General features: G+C 41.0%; 1 protein-coding gene across 1 annotated transcript in view; it reads left to right on the top strand.

The window, feature by feature from the left end:
* Nucleotides 1-25,953, top strand: part of ush1c (Usher syndrome 1C) — a 277,466-nt gene that overhangs the window by 38,077 nt on the left and 213,436 nt on the right. Inside the window, exons 2-4 of the mRNA XM_041198034.1 lie at nt 3,095-3,162; nt 9,628-9,771; nt 21,343-21,481. Of these exons, the coding sequence (XP_041053968.1) occupies nt 3,095-3,162; nt 9,628-9,771; nt 21,343-21,481 (351 nt within the window). The remainder of the gene's footprint in view (nt 1-3,094; nt 3,163-9,627; nt 9,772-21,342; nt 21,482-25,953) is intronic.

The following is a 25,953-nucleotide window of genomic DNA, read 5'->3' as shown; positions in this document are numbered from 1 at the left end:
ATTCTGATGCTAGTACAGCACGGGTTAATTTAAAAAAAAAGATTCCAGTTAAAGAAGTGGAAACTGAACCACAGTGTTTATGTATTGATGCAGATTTTGAAATGTGCAGATTTATGATTTAATTAGTACATGTTTAAATATTCTTTGACTGTATTATATTAATAGTGGTTTAGCAGGGAGATGGTGATGTCATGCTAATGCCACTGGATTAGTAACCTAGAGACCCAGGTTAATGCTCTGGGAACACGGGTTCAAATCCTTCCACAACAGTGGGTGGAATTTAAATTCAATTAATAAATCTGGAATATAAAGCTGGTGTCAGTAATGGTATTTGTTATGACCGGTCCCTGAGTGAGGTTCCCCCAGTTTGCTATGCTCCCGGGTAAGGAGGAATGAACTGGCTCCCTTTCTTTTTTTCAAACCCCTAGGTTTGGTTGGTGACAACAAGGTTAATTTCAAAAGGATCCCTTCCCTTGTGGATACCTTTTGCCAGTCTAAATGTATTTGTGTTTTAAAAGGAGCCAATTTAACCAGGCTTTCTTTAGTTAAAGAAAGAGTGAGTTTATTAGTTACTAATATGCAAGAAAGAAAATAATAAAAACACAAAATACATAGACACAGATTAGAAATGAGAAGTGAGTCCTGAAATAAAACAATAAACAAATCAGTCTTTGGCTGGGCCATGAGGAGCAGATGGTGAAACTTTGCGGCCATTAAGTTCGATGATTTCGGTAGAGTTGATTTTGGCAGTTGTCTGGAGATTCTTGGTTCTGCACGTTAGCTGAAAAGAGTCATCCTGTTTCCTTTTTGACTATGGCTTTGTTGACTTGTGACTTGCTTCCAGAAATCGGAGAGGGATTATTTTTTACCTTCAAGCGTAGGGATGTCTAGTTGCTGTTCTTCAACTGTGACCTTCACAGCACACACTAGCACACTAGACCTGGAGCACCAAAATTACCAAACAGAGACGAGGATTGCAGTTAACCCCTTTCCTTGTGTATTTCTGGAAGGGAAAAACAAACATGTTTTCTGCCCAGATCTGCTTTCTTTTCAACTCACATCATGTCCACAGTCTGGGATATAACTCTCAGGAGATGGTTCCTGCTGAGATGGTAATCAGCCAGCATTATCTCCGTAACCACAGAAGATTAGAGTTTAGTTTTTGAATTGCATCTTTTCCTTTGAAGTGTGTCTGTCTGAAGTAAGCCATGGCACCTTTTGAGGTGCTACATTCCATTCTCTGGTCCAGTTGGTAAAGTGTAATCTCCATAGGAATTTTCCAGCAAGTGGTTACTTTACAGTCTTAACCAGCTTTTGGTTTTTATGCCCTTTTTCTTAATAACAAATAACTTACTTAAAAATTCAATATGTCCATAAGTAATTCGGGCTATGGTCCGCTGTCATGACATGATCATGCAACTATCATTGAGTGTCGTAAAAACCCATCTGGTTCACTAATGTCCTTCAGGGAAGGATATCTACCATCCTTACCCGGTCTGTCCTACATGTGTCTTAAGACCACAGCAATGTGGTTGGCTCTTAACTGGCCCTCTGTAATAATGTGGCAAGATACTCATCTCACTGGCAATTAGGGATAGGCAACAAATGTTGGTCTTGACAGTGATGCCCAGCTCCCATGAAAGAATATTTAAAAAAAGCTGCCCAGAAGAAAATGATGATCATGAGTGTGTAGTACCTGCTGAGACAGGAGCCCGTTATTTAGGAGGATGCAGGCAGATGGAGCTCAAGATGATAATCACTACGGAAATTGAAAAACAAGAAAGCATTACAATTGAACATGACAAAGGATAGCTATCAGTCTGATTTGTTTGTTTTAATTGAGTTTTTTAGTGCGATTTTAAATTGCTAACAGTTCAATTGCTTGGAGCTACAGCACTCAATGGCAGCTTTAACAATGGAGGAACACAAAAGAGGGTGACAGCAGTATGTAACAATTTGTTAATTGTCGAGTTCTGTTCTGTGCTTTTTGTACAAGAGCTATGACAAGTATTGGTAATGATGAGTGTTCTGATGCAATGAAGTAGTTTTGTCACTATATGTTTCCAAGATTGGATGTATAGTGTGTCTTTAGTGAGCATGTTGCCAGGAGTTTGTTGTACTGCATCCTTTGAATGTTGAACATTTTTAGTAACCCTCAAAGGACAAAAGATTTCTGTTATTCTAAAAAATCAAAACTTCTATATTTTTACATGATATTGAATATATGCTATACTTCTGGAATTGTCTGGAGCTAATAGTTAGCGATAGTCAATTCTCTAAGACATCTGAAAGCATGTTGATAAAGTGACTCAAATGGTTATGTATGGTTCTTGGTAAACATATGTTTAGACATATCTATATCTATATACATATGTCTGTGTGTATAAGATTCAATATGGAAAATTTAATTTATTTTGTAAATAAGCAAATTATTTACTCAGTTTGTCAGTGATTAAGTGAGAATGTATTGTAAAATGACACTGGCTTTAAAGAATCTCTTGTCAGCTAATGGGGGATAGTGACTATTAGCAGTTGGCTCCTTTGGGTGGCAGGTAACCAACAGAAACCAATCTGCCTATGAGCTTTCAATACCTACTGCTTAGATGCTGACATTATGTGCTTAGAACGACTGATCACTTTACATGTCAGTGTTTTTACACCAATTCTGGAGTGGAGGGATGTGCTACATCAATGAATGGCCCAAGAGGTTCCTGAACGTATTTATTGAACAGCTTAGTAATCATCAGGTACAAGAGATTTTATCAACAAAATGTTCATCCGATCCTTTTCTAATTTTATTAATGGTAAATCCAGGTCTGTATCAACCTGTCATCGAGTTTCATCTACATTTTAGTGGGAGATTGTAAACTTGTATCTGTTAAGCTATTCAACTTTGATTAAGTGCCTTTATTGATACTTTATAATCTACAGCAGCACTGAAGAAAATATCCAGCTGACTAATTGAAAAGAGCTGCTAATATAACAGTTTTATTAAACATTCAACTATTGTGTTTATTTTGATTGCTAGTTTACTCTTTTGGCAGAAACATGTTATCTAAAATAACCTTGAATTGTATTTTCCCCTAATTACCAGGTGGATGTATTGATTGACAATGATGCAGAAAAGGATTATCTTTATGACGTATTACGAATGTACCACCAGTAAGTAGTATTTTTACTCATTACTGGATAAAGCTCTTTCATGTTTTGAGGGTGTGTTTTAGTTAATTAGAAGTCTTGTTTTCAACTACATTGTATTGACCTATCGGAAATATTTACTAAAGAAGTTGGCAAAACCATTTTAAATAAGACTTTGCTGTAGTTTATTTGGTTATAGAAGTACAAATTTAAGGAGGCAACTGTGCAATAGAGCTGCAAATTTAGTAAACGGTAAAATGGGAATATGAGAGGCTCACAGGAACTAATAATTAGAAACAAAGAAACACCTTCATGACCCCAGGACCCCAAAGCGCTTCATAGCCATTTAAGTACAAATTTAAAAATTCATTCAGGTAGAAAATAGGAACAGTTTTTATCTTTAGTTTCATGCTAAAATAAATTAGTTTACCAAACTGAACTGAATATTCTTGTTGCAACCGTTGATGTAGGAAATATTAAAATGGTATGGCATAAGAGTTGAATTATTGAGAATTAAGGATTAATTTTGGCATATCACAATAATAAACCTTCTATACTTATTTTTTAGCCTTAAAAACCACGTACAGATGAATTGAAGAGTTTATTTATCCTTATTCTGTTGAAAGTATTAACTCTCATGCAACTGATCTCCAGAACCTCACCTGTGTCTGTTTTTTTTTTAAGTGAACCTACGTGGATAGTGAATATTAGTTTGGAATTCAACTGTGGAGTTGTTTGGGAGGTGGTGGAGGCGGTGGGAGGGAGTTCACCTCAATTGAGCCTAATCTGGCCACCTCATTTGACATATATTTTTTCATCCTTCCCAGCAAAAACCACTAATATTGGCAGGAACAATAGCTTACTTCCCCCTCCCGATCTGTCCAATGCCCTAAAACTATTTGTAGATCAGCCAGCTTAGCACAACTTCAGACCTCTCCTGGTGTCCATAGCTCAGTACAACACAGGATAATAAATTTACTAATTGAACAATTGGGGAAGCTCATTTTTTTGTGTAGCATTAATGAACCAACAAGAGAGAAAACCCTATTTGACCTCGTCCTCATCAATCCACCTGCCTCAGATGCACCTGCCCATGACAGTATTGGTAGGAGTGATCAACGCATAATCCTTGTGGAGGCAAACTCCCAAACTTCACATTGAGGTTACCCTCCATCATGTTGTGTGGCACTACCACTGTGCTAAATGTGATAGATTTTGAACAGATCTAGCAACTCAAAACTGGGTGTCCATGAGGCAGCATAGGCCATCAGCAATTGCAGAATTGTATTCAAATGCAACCTATAACCTCATGGCCCGGCATATCCCCCACTCTATCAAAGCTGTGAGATCAACCCTGGTTCAACAAAGAACGCAGTAGGGAATGCCAGGAGCAGCACCAAGCACACCTAAAAATGAGATGTCAACTTGATAAAGCTACAACATAGGACCACTTGCATGCCAAACAATGGAAGGAGCATGCGATAGACAGAACTCAGAGTTGAGCAATTCCATAGCGAAGGGATCAGACTAAAGCTCTGTAGTCTTGCAACATCCAGGTGTGAATGGTGGTGGGCAATTAAATAACTGGAAGAGATGGAGGCTCCACAAATATCCCCATCCTCAATTATTGGTAGCCCAGCACATCAGCGCAAAATACAAGGCTGAAGCATTTACAGTCATCTTCAGTCAGGAATGCCAAGTGGATGATCCAACTTGGCCTTCTCCAGGAGTCCCCAGCATCACAGATGCCAGTCTTCAGCCAATTCAATTCACTCCACGTGATATCAAGAAATGGCTGAAGGCACTGGATACTGCAAAGGCTATGGGCCCTAACAGCATTCTGGTAATAGTACTGAAGACATGCATTCCAGTACTAGCTGCACCCCTTGTCAAGCTGCTCCAGTACAGCTACAACACTAACATCTACCTGGCAATGTGGAAAATTGCCCAGGTATGTCCTGTGACAAAAATCAGGTTAAATCCAACCAGACCAATTACTGCTCCATCAGCCTACTCTCAATTATCAGGGAAGTGATAGAAGATGTTGTTGACTGTGCCAGTGGCACTTGCTTAGCAATAACCTGCTCATTGATGCTCAGTTTGGGTTCCGCCAGGGCCACTCAGCTCCTGATCTTATTACAGCCTTGGTTCAAACACATACAAAAGAGCTGAACTTCACAGGTGAGGTGAGAGTGACTGCCTTTGCCATTGATACAGCACTTGACCGACTATGGCATCAAGGAGCCCTGGCAAAACTGGCACCAGTTAAGGGGGAAAACTCTCCACCATTAGGAGTCATACCTAGCAGAAAGGAAGATTGTTGCAGTTGTTGCAGGTTAATCACCTCAGCCCTAAGACATTATTGCAGCAGTTCCTCAGGATGGTGTCCTAGGTCCAACCATCTTCAACTGTACCATTGTTGACCTTTTCTCCATCATAAGGTCAGAAGCTCAGATGGTCATTGATGATTGCACAATGTTCAGCAACTTTTGTGACTCCTCATATACTGAAGCAGTCCATGTTCAAATGGAACAAGACCTGGACAACATTTGGGCTTGGGCTGATTAGTGGCAAATAACATTCATGCCTCACTGATGCCAAGCAGTGACCATCTCCAACCAGAGAGGATCCAACTATTTTCCCTTGACATTCAATGGCATTACCATCACTGAATCTCCCATTATCAATATCCTATCCTGGGGTTTCCATTGACCAGAATCTGACCTAGACTAGCCATATAAATACTATGACTACAAGGATAGATCAAAGGTTAGGAATTCTGTCACTAGTAACTCACCTCCTGACTCCCCAAAGCCTGTCCACCTTCTACAAGGCAGAAGTCAAGAGTGTGATAGAATACTCTCTGCTTCCCTGGACGAGTGGAGCTCCAACAACAATCAAGAAGTTCCACATCATCCAGGACAAAGCAGCCCACTTAATTGGCACCACATCCAACACCTTAAACTTCTCCACCTCAGATGCGCAATGCCAACAGTGTGTACCATCTACAAGATGCACTGCAGCAACTCACCAAGACTCCTTTGGCAGTACCTTCCAAGCCCGTGACCTCTACCATCTAGAAGGACAATGGCAACAGGGACCACCACCATCTGCAAGCTCCCCTCTATGCCACACACCATCCTGACTTGGAAGTCTTCTACTGTTCCTTCACTGTGGTTGGGTCAGTATCCAGGAACTCCTTCCAAACAACACTATGGGTGTACCCACACCACATGGACTGCAGCTGTTCAAAAAGACAATGCACTGCCAACTTCTCAAGGGACTGTAAGGATGGGCAATAAATGCTGGAAGTGATGCTCATATCCCATTAAAGAATTTCAAAAATGATAACATTATCATTAAAAGAGCTGATTACAATAGTAATTATCATTCTGTCCTGTCAGTAATTTTGTACAAAGTGATGAAATCTTGGAAATTAACATTTTATAATTAACATTTATACTAAACATACCGAAGAGGAAATAATGTACTTTGAAAGTTAGAGTGCCTGAGCCTATTGATAAACATGTGTATCAACATGTGTTTGAATGTTTCAGGGGATATGAATGTGCAGATTTGGGGTAAGGTCATCTAGTGGTTATGTTATTATCTAATAGGGCAGTGGCCTGGAACAATAACGCACAGTTCAAATGGTAATTTGAATTCAGTTTTAAAGTTGAATTCTGAAGGGTGAATTAGATTACATGGAAACAGGTACACTTCAATTTATACCCTTTTAATGTTAGCAGAGAGCTCCTTAATTCACTACCTCTTTGCCAAGATTAAAACTTTAAATGCCATTTGGGTATCTTGAAGTAGAGTTTTATGCATGTGCAAAACTCTACTTTTGCAGATACAGATTGATACAGCTGGTGATATAATTTGGACCAGTGACCTATATATAGCTTTAAGATCAACCCAGTCACAAATCAGCACCAGTATAAATTCCAACTTGATTAAAATGTACACCATTAAACAGGGTGCAGTGACCAATTACTTTATATAAAATATATTTCAACCATGTGGCTGCACTTTCATAATCACAAAGGTACAGCATGAATTATGAAATAAGAAAACTCAATTACAATATCTTAAGTCCTACTTCCCAACTCAAGGAGCTAAGTCAGCATACTATGACATTAAATGTTTAAACTACAGAACAACAAAATGCAGAGAAAATTGGTGAACTTTATTCTGCATAAAATAATTATTTTGAAATGGGTTATTAGTTTTCTACTGCCACAGAAATGTTTTGTAAGATATATTGTTTCCATTCATTACTTGAATAAAAGAAGCACAAAAGAAACTGAAATGTAGACGTTGGCAAAGCTTCCATGTGATCTTTTGCAGAGAGAACTGGTGTTGTTTCTCAGTGGTCCTTTCCGATTTAGTTTCATTGAGGTTTGCCTAATTGCTTTTGTCATTCATAAAGCAAAGCCCTACAGTGTTTGCATCATCTGTGAATCAACAGTTCTTAATAATTTACTGCCTGTGCAAGGTTATTGAAATTCACAGCAATAACATAATTTCCATTTTCTCTGCCTTATTTATTTATTTATTATTTTTCCTATAGTTTGTATCAAGGTGTTAGATATTCTTTGAAATAGCCACTGAAAATACTTGTGCAAATTTGCATAAATCAAGTTAGCTGAGCTGTAACAAAATACTGAAGGGCAACTTTAGTGTTAGGGGGTAGGTTGTTGATTAGATTTCTGGACTCTAAGCTTTGTTAAATTAACCCCTGACCAATAGCTGCCTCTGCCTCTATCAACCATTGACTGAATCATTTAGCTAATCATAAACTCATCCCTGAACTCAATATTTTATCTTGTCATGAACTTTGTCACTTACTGACTGGAATTGATTATAATGATTTGATTATACACTGTTTAGAGTCCAAAAAGGAGAGTGGGGGTGCAGGGAAGGTGGAAGAGTAGGGTGCGGTATTTTTCAAATGTCAAATTTTCAAGATTACTTTACTTGTAAAGGATAGGATTATTGACAATTTAAAGATTCTCAGCCATTAATTTGACCTGATTTCAATTGAAAAGTATTTGATGTGATTTTAAGAAAGACTAAGCACTAGTTCAGTTCATCACTTGCCTACAGTGCTTTTGTACATAGCTGGGCAGGTGGGCAGCTTGCTTCTACTAATTGGAGTGGCTACAAAAAGGTTTGTGAGGTTAGTCTGTTGTCCTCTAATGCCACAACGGGGAGGATCTGGTTGACACTTGACATATCTGTTATGGTTAGGTTAAGAGTGAGAAAGAGTGAGGGTGAACCAGTGTTTGAAGATTGCATTGGTATACCAGTATCCTTATTTACTTATTTTCCTCTGAAATTTTGTAAGCCAGTATCTGCATATTTGATTAAAGAAACAAACTGAAACCCAAGTGCTTTTAACTACCACTTGGTACCTTTATGTTAGACAATTCAAATCTAAGAATCTAGTCTTGCTTCTGTATACAGTTTTTCAATTCCTGCATGCGGAGTTAGGATTTGGTTCCTTAGTGGTGCAATCAATTTTGTCATACAACTGCTGTTGTATTTTTTAAAAACATTTTCTTCCGTGTTCCTTCTGTTCCATTCCTTTGTTTATCTATAAGCTTTTACAGTTCTTGAAAGGCCTGCATCTGAAATGTTAACTGATCTATTCTGCCCGTAAATGTAGACTGAACCTCTGAGTGCTTCCAGCATTTTCTGTCTTTGTTTCATGTTTCCAATATCTGTATTTTTTGCTTCCTATTCAGTTATCACATTCCCCTACCATTTTCCCATACCGTTTATTCTTTTTTAATTTTCAAATTCATCCACTTCCCTTTTACAACTTCTGAATTCTGATTCCACTACTATTTCTAATGAAATCATCTTGCATGAGAAATAGGAACAGTGGTAGACTCTGTTGCACCTCAAGCCTGCTCCTGAATAAAGTTTATGTTGTGTCATGTACTTAATACACAAATCAATATAGTAAAAATATTGATATACCAGCTGTCTGTCAGGCTTTCCCTTTGATACCTGTTCTCCTACCTTTAATTGTATTTTTGTGGTACTGGAATACCAAATTGACTAGGGGTAACATGGGATGGCTTAATATTGTGAAAGAATGCTGTCAATGAAATACGTTAATGATCTGAAACATAGTTGATTACTAAATAACTTTAGATTGGTTTTAATATTTCTGTGAAAATTATATTTGCATCCACATTTATGTTCCCTCTGCACACAATGAATATGTCATTTTGCAAAGGCTGGTGAGATGGGGAAGGGGGAAGTTCAATGAGACAGTATCTCTTTGTGCAAAATAGTGAAATGATCATTGTTGAATCAATTGGCACTATCAGTATAAATGTTCAAAGAGACAGAAAAGTCTGGAGATGGATAAAGTGAGTCCAATAAGTAGAGTTATGGTGAGATAAAGTGGGGGGAAAACAGAAATGGAGAATGTATTGTTTTAACTCTAGCCAACTTTGTTTCTCTGTCTCTCAGATCTATGGATCTCCCTGTTCTGGTTGGAGACCTAAAACTGGTGATAAATGAACCAAGTCGTCTGCCAATGCTTGATGCTATCCGACCACTTATTCCACTAAAACACCAAGTGGAATATGATAACCTGACACCAAAACGATCACGGTAAGGTGGAGATTGTAAGAAGGAAACCAAGGCATAATTAATTTTTAAAATAGTAATATAACTCCAATCCTTGTGAGTTAGACATTCTCTTTATAAGAAAATCCATTGGTTTTCATAATTAGAGAAAATTCACTGCCTCGATCACTCTTTTTTCCTGTACTTTTTACTGTGCTAAGCAAATTCTCATAATATTTTAATGTACTTTCCAAGCACAAAGGAAAGATATTTATATTAAATTATGTTTATATTTATGTGTGGTTAGGTTCTATATGATAAGAACCAAAACATTCCCAAATTTTAATAATAGTCTGTGCAGAGGTAGTACTAATGGTTATAAAGTTGATCAAGGCAGCCTCATAAGCTTGAGGTCCTGTTGAAAAATATAAGTCCCTGGATGTTTAGGGAGGATGGTCAACAGGTCTGCTGTGATATTACAATGATTAATTAATTTGCTGATATGAAGAGTACTAACTCTGATAGCCCACAAAAATAGGCACAGGGATCACAATGCATGACTAATCCCTGCTGATTGACTACAGTGCAGACAACACACCAACTTCAACCAGCAATTCTAGCTGTGCTGTTGATTGGCTGGATACCTGAGTAAGAGGCCAATGCCATGAGTGTCTAGACCAATTAAACCTCATCTGCACTAAAAGTTAGCTTGTACCTCTTAAAGAGGTGGTGGGGCTTGGCCTAAATAGCCAAGTGGTTATGGTACTGGGCTTGTAACCCCAAGATCAAGAGTTCACATCTCACAATGGCAAAACTATGAAACAATGTAACTTCATCTGAAACAGATGGAAACAGGTTTGTACTCGAAAGAGTTAAAGAGGTGGTGGGTCTTGGCCTAAATAGCCAAGTGGTTATGGTACTGGGTTTGTAACCCCAAGATCAAGAGTTCAAATCTCACAATAGCAAAACTATGAAACAATGTAACTTCATCTGAAACAGATGGAAACGGGTTTGTACTCGAAAGAGTTAAAGAGGTGGTGGGGCTTGGCCTAAATAGCCAAGTGGTTATGGTACTGGGTTTGTAACCCCAAGATCAAGAGTTCAAATCTCACAATGGCAAAACTATGAAACAATGTAACTTCATCTGAAACAGATGGAAACGTGTTTGTACTCAAGAGTTAAAGAGGTAGTGCTTTGTGGCTGTGGCAGCTGCTGACAGTCATGCTGGAAGTGAACCTGACCTGTGGAATATTGAGTAATGGTACAACATGGGAGATGTGGCATCCAAGGTTTTTTGGATGTTGCACTGGCAGCCTTTGGAGGAGGTGGAAAGTAGGAGAGATGCCCTGTATCTGCAGGAGTGAGGAGGCCCTCTAGATATGACTCAGAAGCAGATAACAGTAGAAGTCAGTGCTAGGAATCAAACCACATGGATCTGGATGCAGTGCCTCAAGAATCCAATGATCCCTCATAAGTGGTCAAGGTCAGTGAACACATCTTCAAATGCATATCCTAGTAACTGCGCCACTAGCCTCATACACTACTCAATTCACCACACCCCTATCACTCAGTTACCAACAATCTCTTCCAATCAGGACGCATATCTAACATTCATTTACTTCACCACAACCTCACAATTTAAGCCTCACACCCAAATATTACAGCTAGCACACACTGCTAGCAATTCAAATATGAAAGCTCCATCACTCAAACAGATTGCCTGACACTCACTGACACATTTCCTTCTCTCTTACAGGACAAGGTCACGCACAGTGTGAGGCAGCAGGAGCTAACTGTAAGGGAGCCATACCTGTTTGTATGTCCTATCCCCAATGGAAGAGACAGTGCTGGGCATTTTTGGGATACTCATTGCTGAGACTGTAGCCAGCAGAGAAGCGGAAGCCATCGAAGATGATCATATCCTCATAGCTAATACACTTCTCACATTCCAGCTCCCTTCATCCCATACTCTCTTATGACCTATAATCTCCAGATTATATAAACATGCACCTTGTACTTGCTCTCTCTGCGCTATATCCTTCACGTTATTCCTTTGCCCTTTCAGATACACAAGAAATGCAATCTGACTAGGCAGTGGGGGAACAGGAAGAAGTCAGCGATGAAGACTTACCATCACTCAATTTCAGATATATTTGTTTTAATTTAGAGGCTAACATAGAAACAGGATTTGCATGTGGTGAGAATTGCTTGCTTCCAGGGCAGGAGTAAGGATAACACAAGCGCCAGCTCACTGGAGAGCAAGATTGCACATGGGGTCTGCTGCAGAGGACTCAGATGAGAACTTTGATGGACCAGTCGATGGAAGAACATTGATATGTATGCATAACAAAATGTTCAGTACATTGAGAAGCCTGTCAGAAAGCCTGCAGCCAATGTCAAGGAGCATGGAATCTAGCACTAACTTGGCACATATTTTGCCCAGAGCTTGGAGCCTATCCTTTCCTGCAAGAAAGTGGTGGCCAACTTCATCAACAAGCATGTGGACCCTACCATGATGCCTGTCTGATGGCCAATGTCTTAACTTCCAATTGCAGCACAAGCAGAAACCATCAGAAGTCATAATACTGCAATGGAAGCTCGGACTGAAGTTGTACAATGTCATCATGCAGCCATGCAAGTACAGGCTGCTGCCATCATGACACATTGTGCAAATGTTCTTACAGGGCTTTGCAGCTCTCCAGCAATCTTTCCACTGACAGATTACTAGGATGACTGAGGCGCCATCTTGGACGTGTGACAGTGTCTCTCTGGAGCACAAACATCCTGTCCACTCTCAAAAAGACAACATTCACCCTCTCACTCTGCCTGTGCCCATGCTGTTGCTGGCAGTACTGAGGTGATGCAGTGTGAAGCTGAGCCTTCTAGGCTCATAGATTTTTGAGATCCTCCACCAAGGTCATGTGCAGTCTATTCCACTGAAAGTCACTGGCCACCCACCAACCCTGTTGCAGCCACTGGATTAGCACTACGTCGGAATACTGCAGCAGGTAAAGGCACATGGAAGACAGGCACTAAGAGAATTCTCTTTTTTGCAATATGGAAAGGTTTGTATAGAAGTTTTGAAGTCAGGCCCAAGGCCTTCAGCACCTGCCACAGCATTGTAAACGTTTGCTACTTTGAACAATAATAGAAAGCGCCAACACTTCTAGAATTGAAGAAACAGCCACAAGAAGTGAACCAGAAACTAATCTGTAAATAGTTGACCATGCCTTCAAATAGTACTGGTTAGGGCTCCTTCCTCTTGCCGAACGTGAATTCAGCTTTGCGAGGTTAAGAGAGGATAGTAGCTGGAGCATTGAACTCCAAAATGGCAGTAATGGTGTTAAATCAGTGTTGTGTGCTGATTGAGGTGTTATGGACTGGAGTTTCTCCTGTCACCACCTGTCTATAAACAGAAATGTGTTTTGAATAGTTTCCCTCTTTATAAACGGTGACATATTTCCTAACCCCTCGGCTTTTGTGTGGTCCAATTTTCTATTAATAACCCACAACAAACTTGAGATAGGATGGACTAAAAAAAAGGTTAATTTATTGCACACATTCAAAATGCAAAAAAAAAAAGGGGGTGGGATGCAGGGTCACAGTGTTGCCTCCACACTCAGACAGTAAAGTGAGGGATAGAGAAAAGGAGATTTTAAAGTGCAGAGACAACAGAGAAACTAAATATTGGTTCCAGAGTCTGGATTCAAAGTCACAATGAGGTATTCCTTCACGGAGGTCAGAGGGCAGTAAACTGATGTTGTAGAATTCACTTAACTGGTGGTGTGGACTTCACAAAATGAGATAGACACATAGAGATGAATCAGTCTTATAGGCATTGGTACAGAATTTCCTGCAGCAGCAGTGTAGAGGGGGCCAGTTATTCAACCTGGGCAGAGCTCCTTTTCTGTAAGGCTGCTAATCAGATGGTAAACAGCAGACTGAGCTATGTAGTTCAGCAAGGAAATAAGCCACAAGCCAGAGGCCCATGTCACATGACTCCCACCTCTCCACCAGACCTTTGGAAAGGATGTGTATCCATTGTCTGGATTCCAAAGACTGTTAAATTTCTCAGCCATTAGGAATTGAAAGAACGTTTGCGGGTCCTTTGTCTTAGCAGACAATCCTTCTCCTCCTGGCCAGTCTGGGTTATTAAATGCAGTTGGCCTTTGTATAGCCCTCTTTGAAGCTGGGTTGCACAGTCCACAGGGAATCATTAATGGCTCCTTAGAGATAATGAGGGGTGAGTTTTCCTAATACTGCTAAAGTGACTTCATTTGTTCAGGGGTCACAGACAGACATAGGGTGGAATTTTTCATTCCTGTTGGTGGTGGGCGTGTTTGGCAGCATGAGCAAACAATATGGCAAGAAGGCCAAAAATCAGTTTTACACCATTGTGAAACCAGTTTGCAATCACCTACTCTGCCCGTCAGTGGCGGGCTACGTTTCCCACCATCCAATGTCTGGAACCTAATTTCAATACTTTAGCATCTCGTTATAAGCCCTGCTCATCAAAATCATCCCCCCATGCTGGAATATCCAGGCACACACTGAGGTGTTTCACAATTGTGCATAAGTGATGTGCACCTGGTGAGTTGCAATTCACTCAGGACTTTGAGTTTTATTTGCCTACCTTGCTTCAGGCAGCACTCGCAGTCATCAGTGCCAGGCTTCACAGGCAGCACCACATCACTTTTAGAGAGGGGTTCACAGACAGGTCTCTACCTACCAGACCAGCTGTAAGGCAGGGGTAACTTCTCAATGGCTGCAGGGCTAGGGCTTGCTTGGGGGGAGGGGAAGAAGTTGGCTCGTGCAAGGGAAGAGACTGCAGGGTGAGTGCTGTACTGGGGAATGAGTGATTCCAGGGTGTGTGTGGGGGCTCATGTTGATCCGTGCAAGTGGCCTCAAGATGGTGAGGGCTGAGTAGACAGTCTCCAGAAGAGGAGATGTGAGGGTCTGTGTGAGAGAGGGATTGGTGATGTCCCTTGAGCTGGCAGTGAGTGGGATGCCAGTGAATGTGTGATGGCCTTGTGAGTGTGAGTGTTTAGAATATGAGATGGTTCCCTTACCCCTACAAGATTATTGATCCCCTTCCTGCACTGGATGGCTGACCTCTTCTGTGCAGTGTTGGCACTGACCACCACTGTCACCACCTTCCAAGCTGGAATGGTGAGATTGCTGGACCTCCTGCGGCCAGAGCAGGGATAGAGGACATCTTGGCGGGTCTCCAAAAGGTATTCCAGTGAAAGGTCCTTGAACTCTTCTTGGCTTTCAGGGTCATGTCTTCATTGGAACAGTCCTGGGCTGCAAGCATTGAGAACTGTGTGCGCAACTGCAGTTTAGAAATGGCACCTGGAGTGAGGAAACGGTGAGGTAACGGCTTGGCAAGCATTTCAGAGGCTGCCCACCAGCGAGAGGGTGTGTTTCCTGTGGCTGCATAATTAATGAAGCGGGAAGGGGATAATGTGGCGTGAAAACCTGCCATTAAGGCCGTCGGGTAAAACATTGCTTTTCATGCCCGCTACCGCACTTAGTGCAAATCTGGGACGATTCCGCCCATAGCATCAGCCATTTTAAAGGTCTTTGTTCAGTTTTAACAGTTTAGAAATAGCAATGAACATATCTATATACATTATGAAAATATACAGTGTGAGGTCTTAGTCCCTCGCAGAGGGAACAAACTGCCTGCTCTGCATAATGTTGATGACCATTCACTGCACTCATGCTAACACCTGACATCTGAAACCATACTCCGGCATGAATTTGCACTTCAACAAAAACTCATACAGCTCATTTAATGTCATAAAACATACAGGATAATATCAGGAAAAATGTTGGAGAATGAAAGAGAATAAGTAAATTAATACACACATTTTTTAGTAATATGCTAAGGGATGATTCCACGAATCAGTACTCGCTATGTGAGTGTGGCACCCTCCTGGGACCATGAGATTGCAGAATCTCCTTTATAGTGAAGCACATTGCCAAGTTAAAAAGTCAGATAACACTCTTAGGTGAGCACAATAAGCCGACTGACTCAAGCAACTTTCTCTCACATTCAAAAAGAAGGGCAGCTTTCTAATATTGAATGAATTCTACTAAAACAGTTTGGAAATGCTTTTGCCCAAACAATGCTTTCAGTTGTTATCCATGTTTTATACAGTAATGTGTTCACTTGGGATCATACAGTGGAACTTGCTACGATAAGAAGCTTTTTATGAAGAGAAACAATGTTGAATTGTTGAATAGCTAATTTCCTTGTTTTACGGGTTGCTTGAGTGACTATATAACCACACCAGGAATTCTGAAACTATTTAATTATACGATGGGAGCTTGCTTGCTTAATGGCTTTACTGTTATCTCTTTCAAGCTTTAAAATAAAAATGGAGTATCTAGAATCATGGAGTCATAGAGTTTTACAGCACAGAAAGAGGCCCTTTGACCCATTGTGTTCACACCGGTTATTGAGCCTCTATCTACTCTAATCCCATTTTCCAGCGCTTGGCCCATAGCCTTGTATGCTATGGCATTTCAAGTGTTCTTCTAAATACTTCTTAAATGTTGTGATGGTTCCCGCCTCTACCACCCTTTCAAGTAGTGAATTCCAGATACCCTCCACCCTCTGGGTGAAAATAATTTCCTCAAATCCCCTCTAAACCTCCTGCTTACGTTAAATCTATGCCCCTTGGTTATTGAACCCTCCACTAAGGGGAAAAATTTCTTCCTATCTATGTCCCTCATAATTTTGTACAGCTCAATCAGGCGCCCCTCAGCCTTTACTACTCTCAGGAAAACAACCCCAGCCTACCTAGACTCTCTTTATAGCTGAAACACTCCAGTCCAGGCAACATCCTGGTGAATCTCCTCTGCACCCTCTCTAGTGTAATAACATCCTTCCTATAGTGAACAGAACTGCACACACTACTCCAGATGTGGCCTAACTAATGTTTTATACAACTCCATCATAACCTCCCTGCTGTTGTATTCAGTGCCTTGATTGATAAATGCAAGTATCTCATTTGTCTTCTTAATCACTGTATTTACCTGTCCTGCTGCCTTCAAGAATCTATGGACATGCACACCAAGGTCCCTCTGATCCTCTGTACTTCCTAGGGTCCTGCCATTCAGTGTGTACTCCCTTGCCTTGTTAGTCCTCCCAAAATGCATCACCTCATACTTTTCAGAATTAAATTCCATTTGCCACTGTTCTGCCCATCTGACCAGCCCTTCTATATCATCCTGTAGACTGAGGCTTTCCTCCTCGCTATTTACCACACCACCGTTTTTCATGTCATCTGCGACCTTACTAATCATACCCCCTATATTCATGTCTAGATCATTAATGTACACTACAAACAGCAAGGGACCCAGCATCAAATCCTGCAATACGCCACTGGACATAGGCTTCCAGTCACAAAAGCAACTTACGATCAACTCTGCCTCCTACCACTAAGCCAATTTTTGGATTCAATTTGCCAAATTGCCCTGGATCCCATGGGCTCTTAACTCGTTGACCAGTCTCCCATATGAGACCTTGTTAGAAGCCTTACTGAAGCCCATGTAGACTACATCAATTGCACTACCCTCATCTACGCACCTAGCAACCTCTGCAAAAAATTCAAATTTGTTAGACATAATCTCCCCCCGGACAAAGCCACGCTGACTATCCTTGATTAATCCTTTCATTGTCAAGTGGAGATTAATTCTGTCGCTAAGAATTTTTTCTAAAATTTCCCTACCACTGATTGTTAGACTCATTGGCCTATAGTGCTCTGGTTCATCCCTACCACCCATCTTGGGTCTGTGAAAGAAGGAATTAATTAAAGCAACATATTACTTAATTAAGTTTTCTAGACAATGGATTTAACTCCTGTAATACTTGATCATGGTTTAATAATGAATGAGGAAGACTGTTTAGCCCAAATTGATGTATGGTCCAAGAGAGATCCTAACATGCCCCATGCTAGCCAACAATTATTTCTCAAATGATTCCACAGACATTTCATCCACTACTGTATCTGGAAGTTTATTCTGTGTTGATCACTCTTTGCATGAAGAAGGACTTCCTGACATTAATCCTAAAATTGCCTCACTAGTTTTAACCTATCTCCTAGTTCCACTCCTTTTTCTATACCCTTAACAACCTTATATACTACTCCACGATCAGAATACCATGACTGCAGTTTGACGCATCTACAAGGTACATTTCAGCATCTTCTCTCAGCTTCTTTGAAAACACATTCCAAATCTATGATCTCTCTCACCTAGAAGGAAAAGAGCAGCAGGCTTGTGGGAGCACCACCACCTCCAAGTTACGTACCACCCTGACTTGGAAATATATTACGATACTTCATCCCTTCAGGGTCGAAATGGTGTAACTCCCTACTAGCAGCACTGCTTCACATAAATTGCATGGTTCAAGAAGGTGGTTCCCCACTACCTTCTCAAGTCATTACGGATAGGCTGTAAATGCTGGCATGGCTAGTGCTGACCACATCCCATACCTGAATTTAAAGAAAAAAAAATCACATCTGGCATACTTCCTTTCAAGACTGAAAAACTCAAATTCCTCATAACTCTGATCCTTCATTCTGGGGAGCCAGCTTATCGTTCTTCTAGACACTTCTTTTAATACTTGAAGGCTTCTTCTTTGTTGTGATCAAAACTATATGCAGTATTCAAGGTGCTGTCTGACCATTGAGTTATCCCCTTTTGATTTATATTTGATTGTATTGCCTGTTTAGTTCAACAACTTATCAGTTTTGTTCCTTGTTGCTCTGCATCGGCTGGGCATGTTTAGCCTTGAGTCTACGAACAATCCGAGGCTCTTTTCAGTTTAATCCTTAAGTATTTCAAAACCATTCTCAAAGTATGTTTGTTGTCTATTTTTCTGTCCAATGTGTTGCACTTTACATGTGTCTGCATTAAATTTCAACTACCGTTGCTCTTTCCACTTGCATATTTATCCAATTTTTCTCTTTAGTTTCTGGGTTGTTTCTTCTAATCTTAGTGCATCTCATGGAATGGTATCATTTGCAAATTTGGTCACATGGAAATGCATTCCTGAAACCAAATAATTTGTGTAGTGATCCCAGCACTGAGGTTATAAGGCAGCCCACTCAGTATCCCCCCATTCCACACCCCGACTCTGACATTTATTCCACTCTTCAGTTTCCAAAGTTCCCAAAGAGGACAAGGAGAAGGAAGAAGAGGAGTAAGAGGAAGGGAGGAGGCAACCAACATAGTCATCCATAATCAATTCATCTGACCATGAAACCAGTAAATGCAACCGCAATGCCCCATTTACCACCAGTCCCACCAGCTACATTGCCTCTGTTACTAACGATCACAGCATCTGCTTGGCTACATTGCAAAATGAAAGTTACCACAAAATAAACATTTCAAACCAAAGTTAGACAATCAAGCCATTCTACATTACATGCAAACATCAACTAATTACCCTTCTGCATTCTATTATTCATTCCATTTATTATTGCCCTTGTGGTTGGAGCTTGGCTGGTGGAAAGTTGCCAATTTTCAGTTCAGATGGCCTTGCAGGACAACCTCGAGAAGCTGTAGCCCTAAGAGACCTTGCTTCTCCCCGCCCTATCTCAACATTGGTGGCAGCAGATGGGCTAGCTAGCTGACAGACAACAACAAGAGCACTGGCAGTGTGGCAGTATTGGGAGCATGAATGCTGTCATCCTGAGAGAGACAGCAATTTTGTGCCCTATTGTGTGACTACACTGGAGTAGCATCTCAACAATCCTATTAATTGTGTTAGAAGACAGATGGCTAGACTACTGTGACTCCCTCCAAGCCTCTTTCATCTCTGGTATCCACAGCAATTATGTCAGCAGTCTGAACATGAATGGCAGCAAGCTGATCTTGCATGAGAACAGGCTGACAATGTATGGTAGCAAGCCAGCACCCAAACTTTGAACCATAACTTCTGAGCTCTCCAGCGTTGAATTGGGTTTTCTTAAAACATAAAGAGGATTAGTTCACTCAACACATGATCACCCCTCACAAGCTGACTAGTTACCCAAATACGGTCATAGCAAGCTGGTTCCAGGTCCAATTTCTAGAAATTATTAGGTTATTAGAAGTTCCCTTCTCAGCCAGGGTCCATTGTCCAAAATGCTTGCGTCTATTGGCTTGGTCTGCACCCAGCTGAATACCCAGGTGATATCTGGATGTTTTGTGAATGGTTCAAGAGATCGGTCATTCAAACTCATCTAAGTTTATTTTCTCTGGTGGGCTACTCATAGTTAGACTGACTCCGTTATCATGGCTTTGGAATTTGTAAGGTATAGCTATGCAAATGTTCAGCCATCTTACAAGTAGCTGTTTAATTAATTTAAAATGCTATTGTTCAATCTTTACTTAGCAGGTGGTTTCAGTTCACTTAATAAATAAAGCCATTTTCAAAATAAAACATGGGTTTTATTGCACTACTTTCAGTGCTGGCAGACCACAGGATTCCCTCTCTAGTGCTGCCAAGCCTAGAATTGCCTAAATATTGTCAAAATTCAGCAACGCTCCTCAGTTTTATCAGAACTCGTGCATCACATAGACATTCCTGCGATAAGTAGGAATTCCCAGCTAGGTATGTACCTCCCCACCTTCTGCCTCCACCTTCTCAAATTCTGCCAAACTCTTGCTTTCCACATTCTTGGACTCCACAATATTTTTGCAGAATTTCAGGACGCTCAACCAAATGCTGCCAAATTCCAGAACCTTCAACCCAGCTTCACGAGTAGCAAGAACACTGTCCCCTCACTGTTATAAGACCCTAGAACTGCCTCAATATATCCAGCAGTCTTCTCAATTTCCAGGGGTGTTCAATGTAGATAGCTATATCCAACCTGGTACATTTTTGACACCATATTACTGTATATTCTGGACTTTACAAAAGTTAAGAGATACACATGAAGTACATTAGTGAAGACCCTATAATATTCAAGCCCAATGATGTTGTTCCACTTTTTTAATGAAAACCTACAATTTTTTCATTTGTATAAAAAAGAAGTGTGAGAAATGTAAGTTTGTCAAGGTCTGCATGATGGTTTAGGGCACACGTCTTCTACAAACACTAACGTGAATTTTATAAGAAAAATTAATATAAAGAGCAAAAGTGATGTTGCCATTTCTCTCCCCCAATATTGGTGTATTTTACTTGAAACAGATCAGAAAAAGGAATAAATGTCTAACATGTTAAACAGTTGCAAACATTACAGCAGTCATTTCCAGAAGGAGAATTAAGAGGCCGTGTGCCCATTGAACTTTGCTCGTTCTTATTCCAAATGGTAACACAAAGAGAGAAAATCTAAACAAATAACAGGAAACTGCATATGATAAGTTAAATATTTTTGCATTAAATCTAAAGCCTTAATAATGTGTACACAGCAAACAAGCTCAAACACCAGCTCACTAAATTAAAAAGGATGGGAGTTGAAGCTCAAAGAAACTGTTGAACTAATTGTCCACTTCTGCAGTGTAGTTATGTATAGGTTGAGGCTGTGCACATCTACTTTCCCAATGTACAAAGGAATTGGCTCTTATATAAATTCAATTTGCTCACCTCTGAAAATCAATGTCTTTTTTTCCCTGAAGGAAATTGAAAGAGGTGCGTTTAGACAGAACACATCCTGAAGGACTTGGCCTGAGTGTGCGAGGTGGTTTGGAATTTAACTGTGGCCTCTTCATCTCTCAGTTAGTAAAAGGAGGGCAGGCAGACAACGTAGGCCTACAGGTAAGGATGACTGTCATGTAGGAGAGGCAAAGTTCCTCAGCAAACAGCATCTTTCTTTGTGAAAGTGCCAAATGTAGTTTAGCAAAATATTTCTTTGGCAGTGGTGCATCGGCATATTCATTAACAAATAATTACCTTTTTACCAATGACTTCGTTTACCAATGACCTGTGACAATGTCAACACCAGATTAGATAGATTGAACAGAGGTTTGTGATTTTTAAAAAATATCCTTTTTATCATCTGCTAGAATATCACAAGACATGACTAAAGAAGGGTATTGAGCAATTCAAGCTTATTCAAGAAGCTGGAAACTGCAGCTAGTCGATCAAATGATTTCAGCATTTTTTCCCCAGTAAACTCCATTTCATGTGTTCATCACACTTGTGACAACTTGTTGGTATTGTTACAGTTATAATGTTTATCAGGCTGTTATGTTTTGTGACTGTGCCTTTAAGGTAAAATGAAGTGGGGTCAAGTGACTGACATGGTCTGTCTGACATCAAGCCTGGGTGGTTTATCGTTAGAGTTTGAAGGGGGCCCAGAATATTTTGCTGGGAAGATGATACAAGGTGTTTACACTTGGAGGCAAGGGCAGTAGCCTGTGTGTTAACAGTGCATAAACTGAGAGCCTCCAAAGCTCCAGAAAAGTGCGGAGGATATCAGGTTGTAAACAATTGTGCTTTAAACTATCCAAGATAAAAGAGTTGCAGTCTTAAGGATGGCTAATCAGCACTTCTACCTGGTTACAAAGCTCTTGTGAGCCACATTGTCATGGAGATGGACTTTGAGAGGGAAAAGATTTAATACATCTCTGAAAACTTACAGACACGGTTAGTCTGCCAGGGGCCTGGAGAAAAAGAGCAGCTAGAAGCCCAAAGTGTCTATGGTTCGCCATGCAGGAATGCGGTTGGGAGCTTATGCTCAGATTGAAAAGACAAAATTCGTAACGAGTTAAAATAAGGCTGAAAGATTTGCTGAGCTTTAGCTAGAGGGAGAAGTCTCTAGGAAAAAATGCACCATGAAAGATAGTTCTAAAGTTCCCAGGTTAGGAAAGGAAACGATTGGAAGTAAACCCTTGCGAGCTAAGAATTATTTTGGACTGATTCTGGGAGAATTGAATACCTACATAAAGGGCACTATAAAGTATACCTGTAAAGTGTGTTTCTTTAGTGGTTTTAAAAATTCTGTTTTGTAGTTTGAAGTATAAGTTGCCTACAAAATTAGTGTTTAGTCAAAAGTGCTTCTAGTCTTTTTGTTACAATAAATGTCTTAAAATGTGAAATCTTGTTGTGCTATGAACTGAAGGTTCAAATTTCTCTTTTAAAGGTTATCGGGCTTGATGGGGACCGTCACAGACTTTGTCCTATATTTGTGTTTTCTAGTTTGAAACGGTGTTCTCTAGTTTTACTGATGAGGTTTAATGGAAATGGTGTTCAAAATTCACCTTTTTCAAATACTATTTGCTATTCCATGTATCTATTATACTCCCTCCTGCTCACTACCTATTAATGCTACTTTTCTCCAGTGTTTCCTCTTTATTGAGGTATTGACTTGAGGGCCTTGATGTTAATTAGGAGATGCTCTGGGGTTGGGTATGTCCAATATCACGTGGAAGCCCAAAATTAAATTCAACACATTTGTCAATGGCTTTTTAACTTAGCCATCATGGCATAATTTTACTTTGTGTTTCCTAATTCAATCTGCGGCAGTTTCATGATGTGATCCCATAAGACATAAGCCTCAATTCTAGTTTTTAAAGGATCAAATTAAAGATGCAATTTGAAGGAGTTAGTGGTTTGCACCAATCAAGGAAGAACCCTCAGGATGGAGTCAGTCAATCCCTCACTCTGCCTTCTCAAGTCTAAACCATCATATTGTTCCTTACACCACTCACCTTGTGGGTGCACCATCCTACTCTATCTATGCACTCTCTCTCATCCCCACATATCCATCCACCATTCCCGCTCACCATCATGCTTATTCAATTTCATTCCCTCATTGTCACCCCAAACAAATGCACTCCATTCCTCACCTGAAACATGCCATTACATTTACTTATGGGACTGTTCATTCCCTCCTTGCTGGATAAGAGAAAATGCACATTAATGAAAGCAATCTTTCGACCCATTTTACAGCTGTTCGATGCTCACCAGACTCATTGTCTTTGACAGTTCCACTCATTGGGTGTACACCTGCATACCCATAGTGTTCGCAAATAATCTCACTTGTGTTGGGCTGAGAAAACCATCCTGGTCCAGCCCACTAGAATTGTTCCACCCATTTGACATTAGGTGGTTCATGCAAAGAGCAAGATTGGAGCTAGCCTCCGTTGGAGAAGTCTTTCCAATGCATTCTCTCTCAAGGGTGTTGTTGCTCCTAGCTTTCCAGAGCTGGGGTGCACTGAATGCTTCGCTGCTCCTGACCTCCCAGAGCTTGAGGTGTGTTGGCCTCTTTGCTTTGAAGTTGGGGTGCGCTGGCCTCTTTAATATTTTGGAGCTTGGGTTTCTCCTCTTCAGCTCCATAGCACTCTGCCACTTCTTCTGTAGGCGCCACCCTTGTCTTTCCTCAGCCACAGCTGTCCCTGTCGTCTGTGCCGGAAGGGAGTTGCCTCTTGCCACTGGCCTGGGAACTGGCTTGGTTCCTTCTTGGCCCTCTCTTATTTTTGGTCGTCTTCACCAGCTGCCACCCCCTGGTTGTCCCTCTGCTGGTTCCTCCTCCATTGGTTCAGTCTGCTGAGGATTAGAAGGCTCACAGGACAATACTGGTTCTTGGCAGTTTGCTGTCTCACGCTTCTCCTTCCTCTTGCCCCAACCCGGTTCCATTGCAATGGCAGGGTAAACAGCAGCTCTGCCATGTGGATTCTCAGAAGTGGAAAGTTTCTTTTCTCCTCAAACTTCTCCTTGAAGAATTTTATATGTAATGATGTTCTTGAAGGTCACGTAGTGTCCAGCGCTGGGGAAATCCTGCAGGCAGTAGATGTCCACAACTTCAAATCTGCAGCATTCCAAAAAGTTTCTGTTAATAATAAAGGTACAGTCAATGGGTGCACCTCCTTCACTGTCTTTCACATCTACCCTAATGGTGTTACATAGCACCTACTTTGGGGTTATGTTGCTGGGTTGCAACCGTCACCTCTTTAAGTTCCCCTTGTAAGGCACTGAAGCCCCACCAAAGGGAAACAAGCAACCACAGTTGAGCTTCCAACACCAAGGGGCAAAATGCTAACGCCTTCTTTGAATGGCCCCCTAAAAAAATAAATGAAACCCAAAAAAACTGATAACTTACAATCATCCACAGAGGACCATGAACATGGCCTCTCCCTTGTCAGGGGCTATCATATGTGGTTTTTGCGGGCACTGCATTTAAATACACTGCAACAGTAAAATCCTCATCTTTGTATCCTGTAGCAGAACTCCTGTATGACTTCATCCTCTGGAGAGCTAGCACCTGCAGTGTCCTTTACCTCTGCCCTGGCTGCAGGCCACTTGTGCCTGGTGTCTCTCCATGTGCAGATTCGGCCTCAGTGCTACCCTCTAAAGTGCACTCAGTGCCAGTTTTTGAGCTGTAGCTATAGTTTTCTTGGTCTCATTGTGCTAATACAGAATATTTACAGAGTCTGCTGAGGTAAGGAAAGCATTGACTTTATTGAAAAACATTTTATGGTGACTTAATCTAGCCCTGAGGCCTACTAGAGAGAACTGGATCACAAGACATTGCTCTGCTTCCTGAGCTGATGTAAACTGTGTATTAGTGAATCACGCAGTTAGAATTAACCCCTTATATTACAGCAGCTGCAAGTGTGACATAAAGTGATGATGTTTCTCCTTTGTTAGTCTCTTCAGGCTCCCACCTCAGTGCTTCACCAGGCATCAGCTTTTGGGTGAGCGTGAAAAGAAGAAGGTACAAGGCTAGAATCAAAATGAGGGCAGTTGGGGGAAAACAAACGATGCATGCTTACCCTATCTGCAGCTTGTAAATCTGAAGAGATTGTGGGATGGATGGGATGGAGGGGCGAATTGGGAGATGAGAACTTGGGTAAGATAGGAGCAAACTATCATCTATGGTTTCAGCCCCACTGCTGACCACGGCCTCGGTTGTGACCATTCCTGGCAACACTAACCATCTCCTTTCACCAGCGGCATCCAAACCTTATAGACCCCCATACCCAACCATAGCAGCATAAGGGCTCTCCACTTTCTTCCTTGAACAGAGACCCAAGCAATCCCCATCCACCACTAACCTCCTCTGACCAGTCTGATGATGGGCAGCACCATTTCCTCCATGTGAGTGAGGGCATGCCCTGCCTGTTCCTGGCTGGCTAGGTGCTGCTGCCTCTAATTATGGATGACTTGGCAAGAGAGAGGGAAGTGTTTCAGTAAGTCTGGTCAATGTGTTTGAGTGATACGTTACAATTGAATAGCTGGCAGTGTGTGCAAGCTGTAAAATGTGAGTGAATGAGGCATGCAGCACC

Source organism: Carcharodon carcharias, chromosome 10 (genome assembly GCF_017639515.1).
Source record: "Carcharodon carcharias isolate sCarCar2 chromosome 10, sCarCar2.pri, whole genome shotgun sequence".
Taxonomy (NCBI): domain Eukaryota; kingdom Metazoa; phylum Chordata; class Chondrichthyes; order Lamniformes; family Lamnidae; genus Carcharodon; species Carcharodon carcharias.
This window is presented reverse-complemented; position numbering and strand designations above follow the sequence as displayed.